Source organism: Barbus barbus, assembly GCF_936440315.1.
Source record: "Barbus barbus genome assembly, chromosome: 14".
In the NCBI taxonomy this organism is placed as follows: domain Eukaryota; kingdom Metazoa; phylum Chordata; class Actinopteri; order Cypriniformes; family Cyprinidae; genus Barbus; species Barbus barbus.
In genome coordinates this window covers 18,003,055-18,021,048 of record NC_136742.1, presented here as the reverse complement: position 1 = coordinate 18,021,048, position 17,994 = coordinate 18,003,055, and the positions used below count along the sequence as shown (strand labels likewise).

The 17,994-nt window shown below is 37.1% G+C and overlaps 1 protein-coding gene across 1 annotated transcript in view; it reads left to right on the top strand.

The window, feature by feature from the left end:
* LOC306880678 (BTB/POZ domain-containing protein 7-like) overlaps positions 1-17,233 on the top strand; it is a 59,111-nt gene extending 41,878 nt beyond the window's left edge. The window contains exons 4-11 of the mRNA XM_079434382.1: positions 4,876-5,084; positions 6,445-6,520; positions 8,643-8,803; positions 10,635-10,778; positions 11,266-11,455; positions 11,892-12,070; positions 12,932-13,339; positions 14,657-17,233. Of these exons, the coding sequence (XP_079290508.1) occupies positions 4,876-5,084; positions 6,445-6,520; positions 8,643-8,803; positions 10,635-10,778; positions 11,266-11,455; positions 11,892-12,070; positions 12,932-13,339; positions 14,657-15,313 (2,024 nt within the window). The 3' untranslated portion in view covers positions 15,314-17,233. The remainder of the gene's footprint in view (positions 1-4,875; positions 5,085-6,444; positions 6,521-8,642; positions 8,804-10,634; positions 10,779-11,265; positions 11,456-11,891; positions 12,071-12,931; positions 13,340-14,656) is intronic.
* Positions 17,234-17,994: the final 761 nt, after the last annotated feature.

The following is a 17,994-nucleotide window of genomic DNA, read 5'->3' as shown; positions in this document are numbered from 1 at the left end:
TCCTTTTTGACATTACCCTTCTAATCTTTACTCCTTCTCCCATTTTTCTTCCTCTCAGCATGTCGCCGTTTCTCTCGCTGACTGGCTCGCTCTACCTCTTCTCCTCTCTGTCTATTAGTCTGTCTACCCCTTATATGAAGCTCCGGGGCTCTGGCTAGTTAATTGGGGTACTGCACTTGTTCAAGGCTAATAGATACCCTAATGATTAGTCCTTCACTGTCTCCGCTCTCTTCCTGTGTTGCTGTGTTCCTCCAATATCAGGTGTACTCAACTGTAAAATGAGCTCAAGACTACCATTTAGGTATTTCACATCACATGGCCTTGTTGTTAGCTTTGAGTCGATGACAAAATGTGTTTCTTCAGAGGATGCATATTTTAAATGGATGCTGAATCTGTTATAAAACGTTGCCTTGCTTGTGGTTTAGTTTTAAATTAGTTTTTTATGAGTTTTCTAGTGAAATGAGTTTTAAATGATTCATTTGTTAGCAGTTCCACATTGCTTGAATCAGCCTTCATCGTGCATCAACATCATTCTCCTTTCTCACCATGCAGGCTGTGCCTTTTTTTCACTCGTATAACTTTCCTGTTTAGTTTTCCCCCTACAGATCTGCATGGGTTTTATTCGTTGACATATTAACTTAAGAGGACACCTCACCTCATTAGGGAACTGTGATGTGGAGCTTTTTTGTTACATACAGCTGGATTCTAACAATAGTTCATTTTTAATTATATTATACCCTTTTTATTGATCGCTTTTGGTATTAATAGTATGTTATAATTAATCTTTGCATAAGAAGTGTGACTGTGATGTCTCAAAATGCTCCCTCCATAGGGATCTCTCTAGGTTTTGGAACAGCAAATGTGAGCATAAGATCAAACCACTAAAAAGGAGGCCACACTAACTGCTGAGGAGTACATCTGTGCTTTCGGACAAGTGATCAGCAACAAGATGAGACCAATCAGAACACATAAATGCAGATGTCCACACTCACCAACACTTTTCTGTTGCATCTTGTTTTTTTGTGTAGAACAGAGCCCACCCTGTAGCAGTTCTCACATTTCTTAATAAACCCTTATTAAAATCAATTTAATTTTAGCAGCCTAGTGTAAATGCAGATTTTGTCCCGTTAATTTGAATAATGTTTTTATTCCCAGTGTGAAGCACAAACATTAAGATGCTGATTAAAAACAACAGTGTTTATCTGCATTTCCCATGTTTATAGATATGGTAAGGAGATACAGAGTCCACAAAACTAACAATAATACTGATGAAAATACTGATGAATACGAAATACTGATGAAATCTGTGGCGTTTGCTCAGGACTCATTACCATCAAATCTTCTGCACTTGGCATTCAAGTGCTTTTGAGTGGAAAACACTGCCAGTTGTTTGTGCAAAGTCTTCCTGCCATGTGTTGCTTTTGTTTTGCAGACTTTTGTTTCTGGTCTCATGTTAGGACACTCGTCTCATGTTTAAGTAATTATTAACTCTTTGGTGTAAGTTCTGCAATCATTCTTACAGTTTGAATTCGACTCGCACCTAATCATTAACTTTCATTAACTCGCATTGATTTGTTGTTCTGCATTCATGTCCAATGTGAACAATCTACACATTGATCACAAAGTCAGTAAAGAATGATGAGATTTTTGTATGCTGGGTGATGCTCCCTAGAGGTTAATATGATACTGTTTTTTTTTTTTAAATGACACGTTTATGGCTCTGCGACTAGAGATTATAATTAACTGGGACAGGTTTATTAGGGAATACTGCACTGCTTTGCTTCTGCATGCTAAATGGTTTCTAGTCATGCAGTGAAACAGATGCAGTGCTATTCCTAATCTTCCGTGCGCTCCAGGCTGGAGACGTGTGAGCCGCCATCCTCGGGCTGTACGGTGCCCATCATAAAAGGGAAGACATTGTCATTAGATCTTAAACGGTACACCTTAGCGCTTTGCAGGCAATAAGAGAAGCTATAGAAGGCTATTTAAGCAATATCACACTTGTGCTGAATATCAGTATGGTTATGATTTGGCAGAAGGCTGCAGGCAGTCATGGCTTAGATTCAGTAAAACAGCACAATTGTGAGTGATTATTGATTTTGAGATAATCACGAATGCATTAAATTATGTACAGAGTCTTTTTGGGTATAGAAAAAAACATTTTGAAATGCTTTTTATAAATACTCCCAAGTAATTTTATGGTAAATCTGACTTTATATTTGCAGACAAAAGGTCCAAGTTGTGGTTTTGGACAGGACGGGTTATGGCGTGAGAAACTACGAATGCTTATTGTTTTTATTTGACTTCCTCAGATCTTTAACATCTTCAAGGTCACCCTTATGAGTCTTGAAGAACAGCTTATTTACTTAAAATATGTCATTCGACAACGTAATACTGTCTCCAGAGTTTTGAGAGAGGCATCTGCTCTGACACAGGCTGCCTCCTTGAATATTTAATGGTACTGATCAGCACAGTGTGCCTGAACACTTAAAGGGCTATTTCACACAAAAATCTAAATCCTCTCATAATTTTCTCACCCTCAAGTTGTTCCAAACCTGTATGAGTTTCTTTCTTCAAAAGAAGATATTTTGAAGAATGTTGGTAACCTAATAGTTGCTGGTCCCCATTGACTTCCATAGTATAGAAAATATTATGGAAGTCAAGCTTAAGGAGTAGTTCACCCATTTGTGGAAATGGTGTCATTTACTCACCCTCATTCCATCAACATGTTGTTTTCTTTCTTCTGTTTATCTTGAAATGAATTATACAGAATATTTTAGCTGCTTTTTTCATACCTTTTAAAGATGGATAATGATTTATACTATAAATCTCCCAAATATGAGGAACACATTTTAAAAATGTAATTTATTCCTTTGGTGGCAAAGCTGAATTTTCAGCAGCCATTACTCTAGTCTTCAGTGTCACATGAACCTTCTGAAATCTTACTAATGGGTCAATCTATGAAATCGGTGCCTTTTCCAAAAATTTGAAAAATAAAATGTTTAATCAACATTTTTTTAAATATCCATGAAATGAAGACACCTTAAAATGAAAGAAATTGTATTGTGCCATCTCAGACAATGTCATTTATTATTTTATGGCTATTTTTCTACCTCGTGTTTTGGTATTTTTGTCAACCCTGTTACCGACACAAGCATTACTAGATACTATAGTTTAATTCAAACTCATATGCCACTGAATGACATATATAATAATTACCGAGTGTGACCTTTAAAAGGTTTGAATTTTGCACAGACAATCTTTAAGTCAAACCTAATTTGTCATCCCTGTTACCCAAATGTCAAAACCTTTTACTCTAAAAAGTACTAAAAGACAGTTACTGGTTTGATGATTGCAAACAAATTAGCTAATTTCTAGCTAATAGGATTTTACTTGTAGATATTGATTATATTAAATGTAAGAAATAATTGTTTAAATTTACATTTAAAAAATGTTAACAGGATTGACACTGCATGATTGCCCTCTTCAGTCAAGCCTCATAAATCATCACAAATAGAACATTATAGAGGAGTGAGAGAAGCCTGCTTATGTTTTAAGTGTTAGAATCCTGGTTGACAAATGATGTAACCTCATAGAAATGATGTCACTTGTATGTACATTATTTTACAGGTTTTTTTTCATGAGGGTAACAGGGCTGACATGAAATCAGGGGACACCAAAAAAATGATTTATATTTTATAGAAAAAAATGCATACTTATGCCAAAAACATTGCTTAACAATGAGACTATATTTAGAACAATATGCAAATGTGATTTTATGTCATATTTTGCCTTCATTTTGCAAATTAAAAGTCCTGCTGAAAAAGAAAAATCATAGTGAGGGACAGGCCAAAAAAATCATCCTAAAATTGCTTTTAGTACTCATTGTTGCATTTGGTCTGATGCTCCATGCCATGCTTTATTTCCTAATTTTGCCGCTGGAGTGCTTGGCCCCGTAAATGCTGCTTGCAGCCATATTATTAAATATATGTTTGATTATTTCTTAAGGGCCGCAGAAGGCATCGATTTTCATGGAATGGCCCTAATATGCTTATTTAATGCTCAAGAAACATTTTGTATTATGATTATTGTTGAAAACCGTTGTGCTGCTTAATATTTTTGTGGAAACAAGTACTTTCAAAATTATGAATCCTTCAAAAGCATTTATTTTGTTTTGGTCAATTAAATGTGTTTTGTTATGTATGATACAATAAATTTGTACAACAAAACTATTGTTGGAACTGAATTTCTCATAATGCCGGTTAGAAAGGGAAAACCATGCTTGCTCTCTAGAGATACTTGGCTTGGATTGCTTTGAGGTTGAAATTCTCCACTGCTCCGGGGGTCTTTGTATCAAGCACAGGAAGAGAAAAAAACGGTGGCATTTACTGATTAAACTGCACTTGAATGCATGCCTCTCTTTTGACATTCGGTCTTTGACTGGAAAAGGAGACCAAATGAATTGAATAGAAGAGACAAAACATATCAAATCTGTAATTCAAGGCACAGTTTGAATCAGCATAAAGCAGTGTTTCATCTTTTCCCACAGTGACATTTAAATGCATACATTTTCATTAATATTTTAGACATATCTGCATATATTGTGGTAGAATATATTCCTGGTGTGTTTTAGGATTCTTTTAACTTTTAAAGTGTTATTACAGTCACAGTGATGAGAAAATTATTTTAGAAATATATAAAACGGCACAAAGCGCACACGGAGGTAGTGCCCTATTCTAAGAGCATCCGGACCACCCACGTTTTTGTTTTAAAATCTTGATTAACTACATTTGGACACAGATGTGTATGTTTAAGAGCAGTTGAAGCCCTGTTTATGCCTAAATAAAATGTTATGTCATTGTTTATTGGTCTTAGGCTGTGAAGACATTGTGGCAGACAGCATCTCGCTGGACTCTGTGGTGGCCATCCTGAAGTGGAGCTCACAGCCATACGGCTCCAAATGGGTTCATCGGCAGGCCATGCACTTCCTGTGCGAGGAGTTCAGCCAGGTCATGACCTCTGATGTCCTCTACGAGCTTAGCAAGGAGCACCTGCTGGCGGCCATTCAGTCTGATTACCTGCAGGTGATGACCTACATTTGAGGGGACAGCCATTTTAAGTGGTGTTCGAAACCATAGTGGATGTTCTCGAGTGCACTCATTCAATCCCACAATGCACCGCAAAAACTAGTGTACAACCGATATTTTGTTAACTAAATGTGAATAATAACAGGGGTTGTTCACACAGGGCATGTTATTGGATCCTCAGACAAAATATGTTCATGTGTGCAAAAAATCTGATTCAATTAAATTTTTTAGTTCAGTGTTTCTAACAACCTACTTGTAAGGTCTATTACACATGATTATTTTGTGCTGTTACTTCAAGGTCAAGCTTACTTCATCTCTGTAAACACACAGGGGTAATTCAGGGTAACTGAATCATATTGCACTATTGGGAAATTACTTTATTTTAGTCCACAAATCATTGCAGGGCTTCAGGCCTATCTATTTCAGACAGTAGTGTGTCAGTATCCATCTGTTTATCGATCTCTGTTGATCAGGGCGCCCTTCTCTCAAAGGACACAGCGCCTTCACACTCCTGTGCGCTAGCTGTTCAACGTTTACAAGTCTTTGTTAACTCTAGTCTGGGTCAAACCTGTTGAAATGATCTAATCCCTGTAGTGACTGAGAATTTGTAAACAAATATTAACAGAGACTAGCATTGTTTTGACACTATAAAAATGTTGTTTTTATACTATGCTTCAAAAAAGGGGCATTAACTGATTGATTCATTGGCATGGTCATGGAAAACCCATAAATACCAGTGAATTTTGACTAATGAATATACTTTTTTTTTTTTAGTTATACTCATTTCATTAGCTATTGTCTAGAGCTTGAGTAAAGTAAAGCTTGTTCATTGACATTCATTTTCAGTAAGATAACAAAAAGGTTTAAATTATTAATTTGAATATTTTTTTAAGTGCTGTGGAATTGGTCAAGACATATAAGAGCTGTTGGTGTTGGTCATGTCTAAATCACTCTCTCTCACCCGTAATTTCCAGTCTCCACTCTACAGCTGTAGTGTAAAAAAGGCAAAAAGCCCAAAAAATAAAATTTAAGAAAGTGTGGCCACCCTGATATTAAAAAAATGTAATTTTGTTTGAGGGTTAATCTATGTCCATTAAACCTGGATCAGCTTCTGATGATGAATGAAATGAGATTTTGGCTGTGCAATATTCTCAATAAGAGATAAGATAGTAGGAAAATAATTTTTCTCAGGTTTTACCTTGTACCTGCAGGACCTGCTGCTATGAAGTACATTGGTTTTATATATCCTGTTTTTCCTTCGATATTGTTCTCTTGCATACAGCTGTCTTCTTCAGCCTTGCAGCACTGACTAAATTCAGTAACATAAACTGGTACTGTTCCTCTTCCCTCTTCACAGGCCAGTGAACAGGACATCCTCAAGTATGTTGTAAAGTGGGGCGAGCACCAGCTCATCAAGAGGATGGCCGATAGAGGTATCACACGCAGACACTGATATGTTACTAGATACACATTTAAGGAATAGTTCATCCAAAAAAGAAAAGTCTGTCATTTATTTACTCACCCTCATGTCATTCCAAACTTATTTGTTTTGGGGGGTTTTTCAAGAAACAAAAGTGTTTATATACACTACCGTTGAAAAGTTTGCTTTCGATAAGATAATTTGAATATTTTTTTGTATTTGTTTTTAAAGAAGACTCTTATGCTTAACATGGCTTCATTTTATTTAATCAAAAATACAGTACAAACAGTGCAGTAATATTGTGAAATTATTAATTTAAAATGTTTTTTTTATTTTAATATTTTTAATTGTAATTTATTCTTGTGATGGCAAAACAGAATTTTCAGCATCCATTACTCCAGTCTTCAGTGTCACATGAGCCTTCAAAAATTATTCTCAGAGGTGTAAAGAGTACCTGAAAACCATACTTGAGTAGAAGTACAGATAAATTATAGTGAAAATTACTACAAGTTACAAGTCACCATTTAGTACCAAGATTTAGTACTTTCAGTGCTCTGTAGCTGGCAATATCACATCTTTTGTAGCATAAATAAACTGCTGTAGAAATACAAAGCCAAATAAATACAGCTACTGCTGTTGCTAGGTGCCATGCAAAATGTAATGTGTAACTGCAGCACTCATTACAAATGTAGTGGAGTAGAGTACAGATACTCATTCAAAAATGTAGAGAGTAAAAGTTGCTGATATCTTTGATACTCAGTACAACTACAAAGTATCCAAAAAGATACTCAAGTACAGTAATTAGTTACATTTACTCCAATACTTTACACCTCTGATTATTCTAATATATTGATTTGGTACTCAAGAAAGTCAATTTTGAAAACAGTTGTGCTGCTTAATTTTTTTATGAATAAATTATACAATTTTCTTCTGGAAAGTTCAAATGAACAGCATTTATTTAAAATAGAAATCTTTTGTAACGCTACAATGTTACTGTCACTTTTGATCAATTTAATGCATCATTGCTGAATTAAGGTATTCATTAAAAAAAAAACCTTACTGTCCTTAAACGTTTGAACAGTACTGTGTATTTCATTACAAGAATCATTACATAACTTTTTCTTACAGTGTCAGTGTATAATGGCCATATCTGTGACTCCAAAAATGGGTGAAATATTTATGATAAAAATATCATAACATGCATATCATAAATGTGGTCCGTTTGTCTTGTGCTGTATTTGAACTTGAATTGAAGTGCACAAGTCATATTGACTACTTTTATGGTGCTTTTGGGAGCTTGATAGCCTGTGGTCCCCATCCACCTTCATTGTATGGAAAAGAGCAGCTCACATATTCTACTAAACAACTACTTTTCCACGGATGAAAAAAATCATACAGGCTTGGAACGACATGGTGACAAAGTAATGTTGTTTTAATTTTTGCCTAAACTATTCCTCCACACACACATACCTTTCTCTGTGCTGAACCTTTTTTCTGTGCTGCTGAATTTGTCCCTGTTTCCACATCTTGCTATAGATGGTGGTCTGAACTATGCCAGTCTAATGATTTATTCCCCAATCCTCCTAATGTCTAGTAATGACTCTGACTGGCTCAGCTCTGAGAAATCAGGCCACGTGCTCTGCAATACAGTAGCACAGCATATGGCTGGCGGCTCCAGACCTGGGTCTGCAATTGTTCTATGTACTCAACAGAATCAAATATAGCCAGACTAACACTATCTTGAACATTTAAAGCTTGTGCCAAACCACAAACACGACCTCTGATTGCTTTTCTCCCAAAACACATTCAAAAGGGAAACGGCAATGCACCAATTGACCTTCATTTTGTCATTAACAGTCTTTTTACATAATGCTGATTTGCTGTCTGAGGTATAGATAGTAATTCAGGGTCCAATGCAGTGCAGCATCCTCATAGCAGAGGAGCTTAAATTCCTTGCTCAAGGGCACGGCTAAAGTTAGTGGAGCTGCATGGTGATACCGCTAATCCTCTGGAAGCACACACTCTTCCACCCATCTTTGTCTAATCTATATTGTGGGCTAGAAAAGTTGGGCCACCGTATCCTCCAACTCAAATTTGTGTGTGTTTTTGAAACTGTGTTTCTGTGTGTTCCCCAGAGCCTAACCTGTTAAGTGGTACTGCACACAGTGTGAATAAACGTGGTGTGAAAAGAAGGGATCTGGACCTGGAAGAGCTTAAAGAGATACTCTCTCCACTGCTGCCTTTCGTCAGAACTGAGCACATATTACCAACCAACTGTGAGGTCCTCTCTGACACTGTGAGTGTGTTTGAGTGTCTTCTGTTAATGTGTATGTCTTTTGGTTTATATGGTTTAAACAGGTGCATTAAGGGGCAGTCACACTAGATTTTAAGCACACAGAATTGCTTTTAATCTCCATGCATGTCTTTTAATTGAAGTTTACAGTTTTTTTGAAAAATTTGGGGTCAGTAAGTTTTTTTTATTTATTTTTTATTTTTTTTATCTTTAAATATTTTAATCAGCAATGATACGTTAAATGGAAGTGACAGTAAAACATTTATAATGTAACATGTTTTAAATGAATGCTGTTCTTTTGATATTTCAATGCATCAAAGAGTTCTGAAAAAAAAATGTTTCCTGCTTTTCACACAAATATTGAGCAGCATGACTATTTTCAGCATTGATGATAAAAAGAAATGTTTCTCCGGTAGCAAATTGGAGTATTATAATGGTTTCTGAAGGATTATGTGACACTGATACTGGAGCAATGGCTGCTGAAAATACAGCTTTGCCATTACAGGAATAAATTACATTTTAAAATATATTATAATAGAAAACACACAACAGTTTTCACATTTCACAATGTTACGGTTTTTACTGTATTTTGGTCAAATTAATGCAGACTTGGTGTAATGCAGACATTTGAACAGTAATTTGTTTAATAGTGTTCTTTTAAACTTTTTATAAAAATATGTAAATCAAGATCATGTGTAAACCACCAAGATCAGTTTCCTTCATGACTTCATGACTCAAAGAAAAATAGAAAAGCCTTATATGTCCATTTTTTTCACCAAACTTGATCTTAAACATTTAAACTAAACTGTGTAGCATCATTCTGTGAATATGCTTACCTGCCAGCTATGAATGAGTGAATCAACATAAAACTCACTTTGAGTGTACTTAGCAGTGTTGTACATGTACTAGTTAATTACAAAATAAATGTAACTGAAATCTAGTACAGTTCATGTGAAAAAAAAAAAGTATTTAAATTAGTTACTTATGAAAATGTTAAATATTACAAAGGGGGTTACATCTGAATATTTTCACACAGAGACACACAGATTTAACTGATTTCTTTCCCAAATTGCATTGACTCCTCTAAGAGTCTAATAAGACACCAATGTTTCAGGAGTATAAGACACGTGCATATTCGATAAATGTTTTATTTTCTATTTGGTTTTATGTATATGCTTAATTTTTTAATCAGTTTTTAACCTTAGAACGATCCTAAAGTAAAAAGATTTTGTTTGGTAGTGTGCTTTAAATTTACGTTTTTATAATCTTTATTCAGTTGATGAAATTTGAAAGTCTGACAGTAATCAGTGTTGAATGCTACTGTAAGGTTAACCCTGCCTAGTCTAAATGTTTGAAAATGAATAACAGTTGAAAACATTCATTAGAAATGTAGAAAAATAATCAAATGTAATCAGTTACATTACTTTAAGTAATTTAAGTAATTGAAATAGTTACACTACTCATTACATTTTAAATAGTGTATCTTGTAATCTGTAACCTATTACATTTTCAAAGTAACCTTCCCAACACTTCTCTTTAGTCTGTCAAATGCACAGAAATTTGTCATGTTGCCACAAGCCAAATGGGTAACATGTTACTTTTGTTATTCTGTACAGCGCACGCTGAATAAGAATGACAAAAATTGTGATATTGGTTGATGTATGAATGGGTGCATACTCGGATTCTCAGTACTGCTCAGGATGTGATTTGCTAGAGAGTAATAAAACAGATACCCCAATGTGCTAATGCTCCAGAAAATTATATCATCTTTCCATCGTTCTCCTTGACCGCTCTCTTTAAGTATCGGTAAAGACTTTTCCTCTGCTTTTAATAGTTGAAGAGGGGTCTGATCAGCACCCCTCCCTCTGACATGCTGCCCACAGCGGAGGGAGGCAAAGCCAACGCCTGGCTCCGGCAGAAGAGTGCTGGCATTTATGTCCGCCCACGGTTATTCTCTCCTTATGTGGAGGAGGCCAAGGTAGGATACACTTCCTCACCTCACATACAGCAGGGTGGTTAACTGTAACATTACAATGAACTACTGAAGACAGAAGAGGTGATTTAAAAGATAAATGCAATTAAATTATATGCCTGTTAATTAAGTATCTTTCTCATTTTTAAAAAATAAAACTTTAATAATAAAAGTTTATAACATTATGTATGTATGTATGTATGTATGTATGTATGTATGTATGTATGTGTGTATGTGTGTGTGTGTGTGTGTGTGTGTGTGTGTGTGTGTGTGTGTGTGTGTGTGTGTGTGTGTGTGTGTGTGTGTGTGTGTTTTTAAAGTACCTTTTTTAAATTCTATAAATTTATAGAATGTAATTTTTATAAACTGTAATAGTAGACTGTGAATCAAATCTTTTCAAAAAGGCAGTTGGTTTATAGAATAACCTTAGTGCTGTTATTAAATACACTCATTTCATTTTATGACTTCCATTAAACTTTGCATTTTTCTCTAGGCGGTTTTGGAGGAAATAATGGTTGAGCAGACTGACCTGGTTAGGCTGCGCATGGTGCGTATGTCCAATGTTCCCGACACACTCTACATGGTAAACAATGCCGTCCCCCAGTGTTGTCACATGATCAACCACCCGCAAATGACTGGCAGCCAGACAGCTCCACCGTCTGTGGTTGCTAACGAGATACCAGGTGGGTTAAGCATTATAATGGTGCATTCTTTCAGCCAGTCTACAAAACAAGCCACTATCTATTTGTTTAAAATACTCATTTACACATGATTGTGGTGACTCGTTTTATCAAGTCATTTTAGAAAAACCATGAGATGTTGTTTTCTCAAGTTAATTTTGCCATTCTTTTGCAAGAAGCGATTCAGTGTTTTTTTTAGGTATATATAATTTGAGTGGGAACATTGGCTTTGTATTTTGGTAAGCTTTGTGATCCTGTGGGTGTGTTATAAAACAATTCAACGCCCATTAAAAAGAAAAGAAAGAAAAATGCTTCTTTTTTTTACTTATATGCCCATCTTTTAATAGTGTTGTCTGCTATGTAATGTTGTTAATAGATGAGCTTCTTCATTTGTATATGCACATTAAATTAGTCACCTGTTTTCCACCCTGTCTTTCAGTGCCCAGGTTGGCAGTAGTGAAGGAAATGATCCGTAGGCTGCAGGAGCTGCGTCACACAGACCAGGTGCAGCGAGCGTATGCTCTGAACTGTGGAGAGGGCGCCACAGTCAGCTACGAGCTGCAAATCCGTGTGCTCAGAGAGTTTGGCCTACCTGACGGAGCTGCAGAACTCCTACAGGTAACCCAGCACATCCAGTTTGCGTGGAGACTGACATGTGTTGCTATGGCTACCGTGAATATCTCTCTGACTTTCATGTCAGTTAGTATTACACCGGCCTCTGATGAATACAATTTATTTTCCAGTGATTGCAGGCACTCATACTGATTTTGTTCAAATTAAAAAAGGGGGAATTTTGTTATTCAGATTTGAACACTTCTTCAATGCATTGCAAATACCTGTATAAATGTGTGTATTATACTATCATAAAAAAGTCTGGTCTCTAATGCCTCAGCATTTATTTAATAAAATACAGTAAAAACAGTAATATTGTTAAATATTATTACAATTCAAAACACCTATTTATTTGATATAATTATTTGTGTGTAAATACATTATATTGTATTATTTTTTTTATATATTATATAATATTTTTTATAGAATTTAACATTTTTATTTATTCTTGTGATGGCAGGAAAATACACATTTCTATTATAATTGTTGCCATTATGTCAAAGCCAACTTGTCACTTAACATGCAAATAAAAAAAAAATGAAAAGCCCTTTTACAATAATGTTAACTATAGTTTACTGAGAATGCAGTGTGTACTTGCAATCTGACACATTTTGGATGGGAACAACTGCATTCATGTACTCCAGTTACTAAATTTCTCCAGTTACTATGCTCTTGGTTTAGAAGTTCTCTGAGCTCTTGAATTGCCTTGATATCTTATTATTCTCACCATTAAGTGACCACTGAACCTAAGCTGGATAGCTTGGAAGGAGTCAAAACCTCTTCAGCATACTTGACAGTCTATTAAGTCTAATTTTTTAGCATGTCTAGCACAAACATTGCCTCACGGTTAAATGTGCTGTGTTTCAGAATCCGCACAAATTCTTTCCCGAGGAGCGTTTTGGAGACGAGAGTCCCGTCCTGGCCTTGCGCCAGTCAGGTCGCTGCCGGGTCAACAGTACACCAGCTGTGGAGAGCATGTTCACTGACCTGGAGTCTCTGGTGGGCTTCCACCCCCCTCTGCCCCCTCCTCCTCCACCCTATCATCCCCCTACCACCCCGGGCCATAACCAGCAGCAGTATAAAACGGGCTGGAGACCTCGGGTCCCCACCCAGCCTCCTTCCAGATCTTTCTCCTACCCCTGCAATCATGCACTCCTTCACAGGCAGCCCTCTTCCAAGATGGGCAGCCCAGTCTACCCACCAGGAGCCAAGCCCCTGCCCCCAGACTGCACTAATGCACAAGGGGGGAGAAATCTTCATCCTGACAAGCAAATGGTGATTAATACCAATATATTATTCTTATTATTAGGGCTGGACGATATGACCTAAAATCAAGATCTCAATCAATTGAACATTTTACCTCGATTACGATTAATGAATGATTATTTTATTTTTTTGCACTCATAGTTCATTAAATGTTTCTATTGTAAATATACTCAACTATTAAAAGTGGGATTTTTTTTCTATTGAAAGAGTGCATCTCTTGTCTTTTGATATTTTTAAATGATTTAATGAAAAACTATTTGTGGTTATATTATTATATTATATATATTTCATATTATATCATATTTTTTGCAAACAAAATAAATGAATATTGGCATGTCAAAAGTAGAAAATAAAAAAAGCACAGCGCAGTATACCAACTCCACTAAGTTGCCGTAAAATACAAAAGTTGCCATGCCAATCTTCTATTGTAAAAAGCTTGCAACGCTTGCCCCACCTCCGGGGTCTTCTGATAGACTTTTTTCACATTTCCTGGTTTTTCAGCAGCGGAAGTCATCATAGTTGGGTTAACTTCGAGAGCAGTGAATGGGAGAGTACCACAAAAATATTTTTGCATTCCCATTTGCTCAAATAGCAAAAGAAAATCTCCACGATAGTCCCTCCCATAGACGCTGCATTAGAAACATCATCGCATTAGCGTTTTTTGTAATTTGTTGCAAAGGTGATATAAGACAAAGTTTTGTGTTATAAATGTACTTACATTTTTAAAAAAACATCAATATAAAATATAAAAAACTTTAGAGGATTTACAATGCTGATGACCATTGAAACGCGTCAATCACAGTCTTGTGGAAAGTGTCCATTGGTCCACCGTTTTGTAAGTGACATTGATGAGTGGCGCTGTGTGTAAAAGTTTAAATCCTTTTAACGCACCACTCATGTGCGAGACGCTGCAAAAACGCAAGCCCAATGGTCAACACGGTAGTATGTTTTAAGGGGAAATACTAACAGGATTAAAAAATGAAATAACCAACATGGGAAAATCACGTAAGGTAGAAGTTCAGAATTTTGTTTTCAATTTCATTTCTATTAATCATCTAGCCCCCTTATTATTATTATTATTTTCTTATTCTTATATTTCTTCTTATTACTATCTTTTTTATTTAATTTGTGTATATGTTTTTTTTTATACAAAATGTGTACATTTGTGTAGGATTTGGTTATGAACTGCACTGAGAGGCAATTCTAGGATATTTTGTCTAAATAAATTCAAGTGAATTTAGGCATTACAGCATTATAATGTACAGTATGAAAATGGGTTTCCATTTTGAGCTTTGCTAATGTACATCCTCTAATTTATTCTTGCAGAACATGGAGCCTGTTATCAATGAGTTCATGCCAGACATCGCCATGGGTGTTTCGGCAATGAGTCTGAAGGAGCGGCGCCTTCCTGAGGTCTCCATGGAGGTGGAGAGTCACGAAGCCCACCCTCACCTTTCTGCAGCACCTCCCATGTCCCACAGCTACTCCAGTCGTCACCCGCACTCCTCCCGCAAGCGGCACGCAGCCGAACCCAAGCCAGAGGTCCCGCAGCCTGACTTCCCAGATCTCTACGAGTTCCCAGGCCGTCACGTGCCTCCCTACAGCGGACCGGACCTCTATATCCACGGCCGTCAGGCAGGTGGTGGAGCGCCACCTCCATCCTACTCCGAGGCTTCAGAATCCCTCCGCCTAGATGTGCTGGAACAGCCTCCACAGAGACTAGACTTGGCAATCGTCTCGCAAGGGGGTGTTGCACAAGCCGTGCAGAGGTCATGGCCCATAAATGAGACGGACCTCACCTGTGGGCTTGGCCCCTCCACAGAACAGTATGAGGAATGGCCCACGGGCCGCCGGCCTGCTCCAGAAGGAATGGGGCTGGGCTTAGGGGCGAACGTTGGGTCTGGGGATGAGGGAGGCTTGGGTGCCCGAGACCGCAGGTCGCCCAGCAAACCTGAATACCCCTACAGGAAGTCTGCACTCTGACCCCTGATTAAAAATAGACTGAGGACTGTTTTAAATGCTAAGTTTAAGCTAACAGGTGAGGCACCAGCAGTCCTGCACTTTGTGTTCTTTTGAGGGCCGACAATATCTTGAAGTGATGAACGCCCATAAGCTGTGCAAGTGGCTGCTTTTCTGAAGGCTAAAGGGACATTGCTCTGGATAGGTTTGAAACCAAGTGAGGAGAGCTTGGTTTGGTTGTGTGCACCCTGAAAAGAGGTTAAAAAAAATGCACAGTATATTTATTTTACTTTTATTTTCCTGAACAGACTATGATGACTGGAGAAATATACATTCATCTATATGCACAGATTTCGTTTCTTAGGAGTAAATTGAAAAAATATGAAGACAATAAGTTGCAAACTCATTACTTTGTCTTGTCCTTGACAAACGGCTTCTTCTTTTGAGGGCAAAGTGGCAGTAATAGCTCATGTAATCTGCCACATACGCCGGCTTTTACATTAGCCTGTGCAATTTAAGAGCCGAGATGGAACATAAAAGGGAAAGCAAATGAAATCCCCTGTCTCCTATGAGACAACTTATCAGGCATAACAATGGCACAGATGCACCATTAAATGTGAATGGGGCTTTGTTTTAGCGTGTTTCACAACTCAGATCTGCAGATTCATTCCAGTATATTTAACTTTAAAAAATATCTGTTCTCTCAACCAAAATTTGGCATCCTCTTTTGCATTCAGATTCTCATTCCAATGCTGCAGTTGGTGGTATTCCTGAGAGACGGCAAATATGGGTTGATCATTATCAGCCATGTTCTCCAGAATTGTACAGGACGCGCAACCAAACCAATCTCACGCCACATCCTCAGTCCTCTGGTTCAGTAGGAAGGCAGCAGTCCAAGGGCGGGAGTTCATTAGCTTTTCTGTGTTAGTTCTGTCAGCAGATGACCAACAATTATGATGTCATGAACAGGCTTTGCAAAAACGAGAATTCTTGGAAGTGTCATGATTTAGACACAAGTATTTACTTTTGATTTGTTACACAACACTTTTAAGAAACCATATACACACTGCTGCACACCCTACCTATAGATGAAGTGACTTATTTTAAGCTTGTTTTTTACCATCCAAAATACCTGTATTCTTAAATAACTGTGCAATAGTGCAGCTTTTTCATTTTCAATATTCATTTTGCTTTCTTCTCCTTACAATAAGAACCTTTCTCAGATAATACTGGCGCAGCAAATATGCAGGCTAGTTCACTCAAAAATGCAAATTGTATCCTCATTTACTCAACGTCATGTCGTTCCAAACCTGTTACTTTTTTTCTCTCTGTAGAACACAGAAGAAGATATTTTGAAGAACTGTTTTTTTTCTGTACAATCAAAATCTGTGAGGTCCAACAATATCAACATTTGATCCCTTTGACTTTCACTGTATGGACCAAAATACCTTTCTTCAAAGAACATTCTTCAAAATATCTTTTGTGTTCTGCAGAAAGAAAATATATCCTATAGATTTGAAACAACAACCGGGTTAGTGAATGAAGAAGGAATTTGCATTTTGGGGGAACTATCCCTTTAAGATAATCAACAATAGCCTTTCCCCACAAGCGATGATGGTACTGTATTCTTCTCACATGCTCTCAAATATTATTATATAAGAATCTCATGTTGTATTAGACCGGATGGGACCTCTGTTGAATATCCAAACGAACCTCAGCTGTATCCATCCCACATTCTTCACTTCAAGTGCTTCTTTCTTTGGAGCACAAGAAGCGTTTTATTGGTTGAAAGCACAACATTGTGAGAAACACAAAGAATATCATTTAATTTTGTCAGATAAAAGTGCACAGACAATTTATGCGCTGGTAAAAGGCTTGAGTTTCAGTTGGATGGTCAACCAGATTTAATTTAAATTATTTTTTTTGACTTATAAGAACCCACAGTTAGACCAAAGATGAGTTTGGGAGGATGTTTGTGTTGCTTGGTGAGTCTTGGAAGCATTTTATTTTATCTACCAGGTTTCTTTGCCTCCTAGCAAGTTGAACTAAAACCATTGGGTTGAGATTCATGCTTGTTACTCAAGAATCTTTGGTGACTGTGACCATCGAAGGAACATTTATCATCGATTGATTTTATCGATCTCTCCCCAGGCACTTTGACTTACAGAGCTGGCCTTAAGAGTTGATTTAGGGTTGTACTGCTTCTGTAGTTACGGCCTTAAGACCTTGCCTTGGGTAACGCAGTGCTCCATCTTAAATTGCATAAGGTCTTCTGTGCCAGAGAGACTCTCTACCTCTGACCAGCTTCTCTCAACATATTTCAGTCAATTCGATCTTCCATCTTTATATTCTTTTTAACTTATTCAGACCTCTTGAGCTTCACCTTGAACGTTTATCATTGGGGGACCAGAACCAACAGCAGGAAATCAGATTTTCACCACTTTCTCACATATTTTTGTGAGGTTCCTCTCCTTATTTTCTTTATACTTGCTGTTTTATTAGAACTTAACAGCTCAGTTAAGATATATGTGAGGACAGTGCCATCTTGGATGATAATGAACTCAATCTACAGTTATCACAGGTGTTGTTATTCTTCGTCTACCCTTGGTTGTTAGCTGCCTGGTGCAGTTTTAGTGCAACGAACAGGTCCTCCTGGACTCCTACTACAGCCCACCTCTGAGTCAAGCCTGAAAGAGTCATGAACC